The sequence below is a fragment of the Pituophis catenifer genome, unplaced genomic scaffold (genome assembly GCF_029215685.1).
Source record: "Pituophis catenifer annectens isolate HBS135680 unplaced genomic scaffold, rPitCat1.0.hap2 SCAF_9, whole genome shotgun sequence".
Lineage (NCBI taxonomy): Eukaryota > Metazoa > Chordata > Lepidosauria > Squamata > Colubridae > Pituophis > Pituophis catenifer.
In genome coordinates this window covers 6,431,683-6,436,855 of record NW_027256889.1, presented here as the reverse complement: position 1 = coordinate 6,436,855, position 5,173 = coordinate 6,431,683, and the positions used below count along the sequence as shown (strand labels likewise).

Below are 5,173 nucleotides of genomic sequence, written 5' to 3'. Positions count from 1 at the left end.
CTTTATGAAACTTGTTGTTTGGTGACCATTTTCTGAGAAATTTGGAGGCCATATTCACAAGCCATTCATGCGCATCTCCGTAAGCAGATACGATTTCCCCATCCATTTCCAGGCCTTAACGCCAATGTACTCTTCCTGTTGCTTGTGAAGGAAATATTTTGTTCTTACTTTATTTGATTTGGTTTCTCAAACCACGGGATGAGTGCAGCTTTTATTCCAAGTTTGTTGGTTGAAACTTTAGGAAGGAACCCTGCCAGCATTATATGCTAACGGTGAATTCATCCAAAATCAGAATTCCTAAACTTTATTTATTTATTTATTTATTTATTTATTTATTTAGTTAGTTAGTTAGTTAGTTAGTTAGTTAGTTAGTTAGTTAGTTATTAGTTTGATTTATATGCCGCCCTTCTCCGGAGACTCAGGGCGGCTTACAATGCTTTAAGCAATAGCCTTCATACTTTTGTATATACCTGCTTAGTAGGGCTTTCGGGCCCCCCAAATGGTGGTTTTTTTTATACAAAGTCAGCTTATTGCCCCCACAAACCGGGTCCTCATTTTACCTACCTCGGAAGGATGGAAGGCTGAGTCAACCTTGAGCCTGGTGAGAATTGAACTCACAGTAATTGCAGCTGGCAGCTAAGTGCTACTTTAACAGCAGTTTTAGTCCGCTGCGCCACCAAGGCTCTTTAAGTTAAGATGACTGGCAGCATTTCAATATGATTGGAAGCCCTTTTAATGCACCTCCTGAATTAATAGCTTCCTTTTTGTTAGAAATAAAATTCCACACTGCCACACTGTTCACGCATTGATTTGACATTTTTATATAAAAAAAAAAAAAGTAAAAAATAAAAATAAAAAACTTAGAAATAAAATTCTTAAACCTCTTTGAAGATCCAGTTTAAACCTTGGTATGAGTCAAATGACCAGCGAGTGCCACAATCCTCTTGGGATAATTCCATGTTTTGCACTGGAGAATAATCTAGTCTGCCATCTAGTGGAGGCTGAAGGGAACAATACATTTTTTTTTTTTAATTTGATTTATATGCCGCCCTTCTCCGGAGACTCAGGGCGGCTTACAATGCGTTAAGCAATAGCCTTCATTCTTTTGTATATTTATACAAAGTCAGCTTATTGCCCCCATAAACTGGGTCCTCATTTAACCTACCTTAGAAAGGATGGAAGGCTGAGTCAACCTTGAGCCTGGTAAGATTCGAACCTGCAGAAATTGCAGGCAGCTGTGTTAATAACAGGGTGCATTAAACCACTGTACTACCAAGGCTCCTTCAATTTTTTACTGGAATATTCATTTATATTTATATTTTTTTGTTAATAACCAAAGTGCATTAAAAATGGGATACAGGTAGTCTCAACTGACAACCATTCATTTAGTGACCGTTTGAAAATACAGCGGCGCTAAAAAAAAAGTGACTTACGACTGGTTTTCACACTTATGACCGTTGCAGCTTATCCATGACCACATTCTGTATTTTTCGGAGTATAAAACACACCTTTTTTCCCCAAAAAAAGAGGGTAAAAATCTGGGTGCGTCTTATACTCCGAATGTAGCCCCATCCAGCTTCTCAAACGGTGGTTTCAGAGGCTGAAAAAAGCATCAGAAAAGAAGCTTCAGAAAAGAAGCTTCAGAAAAGAAGCCTCCAAACAGAGCTTCAGAGGCTTTTTTTCTGAAGCTCTGTTTCGGAGGCTTTCAGAGGCAGAAAAAAAAGCAAAAAAAAGCAAGGCACAGAGCTCACAACCAAGGAACCTGTTGCTAAAATTCACCTCTGGGAACAGCTGATTGGGGGTATTCCGGGAGGCTGATCCACCTGCCAATCAGCTTTTTTCTTATTTTCCTCCCCAAAAACTAAGGTGTGTCTTATACTCCAAAAACTACAATAATCAAAATTTGGGTGCTTAGCAACTGGTATATATTTAGGAACAGTTGCCCTGTTCCTGGGTTATGTGATCATTATTTGTAACCTTTCCAACTGGCTTCCAACAAACAAGTCAGTGGGGGAAGCCAGATTCGTTTGATGACCAGAAGATTCACTTAACAACTGCAGTGGTTTGCTTAAGAACTGTGCAAAAATCATAAAGTGGGACAAAGTCACTGAACAATTGTCTTGCTTAGCAACATAAATGTTGTAATCCAGGACTACCTGTACTGAAACATGTTCAAGATTACAATCGTTTTTCCTCTAATTGTTGTAACCTTTAATGCTTTGTAGATACGTTCAGCCCTCACTGAGAAATTCTACCCTCACCAACTCACATTAGAAAAACTCCTGAACTCATAAATTTGAACATTTGTGTTTAAACGCAAGAGTACATCAAAACAGTGTACTTGTTGTCTGCAAATATGCACACTTTGTTAACTTCCACAATTGCTCCACGGTGATTTACTTTTAAGCCATTCGTGCAAATAGCAATTGTATGAATGTCTTCTTCAAAGGGTGTCTTGCTTGATTAATAACTCCAGCATGGGTGGCTTTTATTACCGTTATACTGAAAGCAGGCAAGGAGGTAAGGATCGTAAGAATGGTCTATAAATATTCCTGTATTTTTCAGACTATAAGACACACTGGAGTATAAGATGCACCAAGATTTTGAATAGGTAAACAAGAAAAACAGAGAGCTCCTGGAGGCCCTCCTCGGCCTCCAGGAGCACTCTGCAGGCCTTCCAAACCCTCTGCAATCTCCTTTTTTGAAAAAAATGGGCCCATTTTTGGCCTCCCAAACCCCCCACATGTCACGTTTTTGCCCTCCCCAGGCCCCAGGAGCACTCTGCAGGCCTCCCAAACATTCTGCAGGCCCAGTTTTTGCGACAAATGGGCTTGTTTTTGGTGAAAATGGGACATGTAGGGCAGGGTTTCGGGAGGCCAAAAATGGCTGTATTCGGTGTATAAGACGCACCAACACTTCCACCCTCTTTTAGGGGGGGGGGAAAGTGCGTCTGATACTCCGAAAAGTACGGTATGTATAAAATAAATGAATGAGACATCAAGAGATTTCAGAGCATTTATCATTTCAAAAAGATTGCTGCTATATAAAAGATTCCAAGAACCAATTTATTATATGAAAAACAGTAAAACACCTCCCAATCACCCAATCTGCTACATCTAAAGAAATGCAAAGAATCTTCCCATTATGCAATGTCACCCTTTGAAGGCTTATCTCAATAACCTTTGGGGGGGGCAGAGGGGTTCTCTTCATAGGATAAGGCAGCAGACAGCAACCCTGGCTAGGTTCTCCTGGCCGGTTTGACCAATTGGAGAAAACAAGAAGCAACACTGATACAAGAGAGGGAGAAAACGCACACTTGTCCATCTCCAAGCAATTTTGGGTGGCGCTCTTGATCATCTTCATTCACAGATGAAGCCCGGTGAAGGATAGCTCAAGGAGCCCTGGACCTCTGTCTCCAAGCCGTACGCTCTTTCCAAGACCCGCTGAGCATCTTCTGCAAAGCTATCCAGAGCTGTGTGCAGCAAATAATAGGCCGCCACAAACGAGACAGCCCCTGCCACCAAGTTGTTGAAAACGGGCACTTTGCTCTTCAGCACCGTGACCATCACCTGCCCACAGATAGCAGCTTGCCTCAAAAACCCCTGGACAGCATCCCCCGAAAGGTCTCTCACGAAGGTCGAACGCACTTGGTTTTTCAATTCGCAAGAGGGCTTTGAGACCGTGGCGGCCAAGGTCTCCAAAGATGCATCATCCAAGCCGAAATGCTGCTGGTAGTTCTTGAGAGTATTGACGAGCACGGGGACGTTGAGGTGGAACGGATGGCCAGGCAGGGCTGAAATGATACATGCCAGCAGCGCCGTCTTCCAGATGTGCTGGCGCAGCGAACTCTTCTTCTTCTGCACAGCTGCGGCGGTGACAGACGGGAAGGAAAGCAGCAGAGTGTGTCTCTTGTGACCTTCCAGCTCCTCAGCCAGAGTATCCTGCAAGCGGTGGAAATCAAATCTATGCAAATGGAAGCTGGAGATCAAGAAGACTTTGGGGTTCTCCAGACCTTCCTTCTTCAGCTGGCGGGAACAGTCTGCCTCTATTTGCTGCAGCACTTGATCTTCCTGGAACAAGGTTGGCCTTCGTTGTTGGGAAGCCCGCAGATCCTGGTCTACTTTGGAACGGACAAAGTAGAAGCGTTTGCCCATGGCAGCCACAGCCCTAGCCAGCTCAGCGTGATTCTCTCGGAAACGCTCGGATGTGACGATGATGAAGAAATCGTATCTCTCAAATCTCACCAGCTGCAGATATTTTCGGGCTTGGAAGGCAGGGGTACCAATGCCTGGCAGGTCCCAAAGCCGAACACGGGGCAGATGAGGGTGATGATAAGAGGTGGGTGAAGCGGTTGTCTCAACCACGCCGGTTTTGGCCGCACGGAAGTCATCATCACTGAACCCCAACATGGCATTGATGAAGGTGGACTTGCCAGCCCCACCTTCGCCCGTCACTGCGATGTCCAGCGTGGTGGTTTCTAGAGAATCCAGGAGTGACTGGACTTGAGAGGACACCTCCACAACGACTTTCGACTGGATGACAGAAGCCATCTCTCTGAGGTCCACCTCCTGGATGTCCATGGTAGAAGCTCAGCTGTAGAAGAAAATAAAGAAATTAAGTTGCCTTCTGTACAAGCTATTTAAAAAAAACCCTCACTTGTAATTCCTATTTGGAATAGAGTCGGGGTCAGTGGACGGAGCTGAACGTTTACTGGCCAGATGCCCTTCCTGACACCTACATGGAGTTCACAGCAGATATATTTTCTTTGTGCCTTAGGAGTGAAATATCTGTTGCAATTTAGGATTGAACTCTCAACCTTCTGAGTGGGATCAGAGCATCTTCACCACTAGGTTACCGCAATGCTCTTCTTTCTATATATGCAATATATTTGCAAAATGTAGAATGGGCAACAGCTCCCTCTGCAGGGGAGCTTTAGTCATGCACTGCTGATTTCAAGCACCGTCTCTACACCTTACAAATAACTCAAGGTGGCAAACATATTCAACACACCTTCTCCTCTTATTTTTCCCACAACAACAACCCTATCAGAAAGGGACTGGCCCAAGATTACTCAGCTGGCTTTCATGGCTAAACTGGATTTATTTATTTATTTATTATATTTCTATACCGCCTTTCTCCCGTAGGACTCAAGGCGGTGTACAGTCAAGAAAAA

General features: G+C 43.6%; 1 protein-coding gene across 1 annotated transcript; it reads right to left on the bottom strand.

Annotated features, from left to right (window-relative positions):
* Positions 1-3,131: 3,131 nt before the first annotated feature.
* LOC139321182 (interferon-inducible GTPase 5-like) lies at positions 3,132-4,580 on the bottom strand. The gene has a single exon (XM_070949826.1). It carries the CDS (start codon positions 4,578-4,580, stop codon positions 3,360-3,362), a length of 1,221 nt encoding a protein of 406 aa, XP_070805927.1. The 3' UTR covers positions 3,132-3,359.
* Positions 4,581-5,173: the final 593 nt, after the last annotated feature.

Excerpts from the sequence above, each read along its gene's own strand:
- LOC139321182 (XM_070949826.1), bottom strand. The coding sequence starts at position 4,580 with ATGGACATCCAGGAGGTGGACCTCAGAGAGATGGCTTCTGTCATCCAG.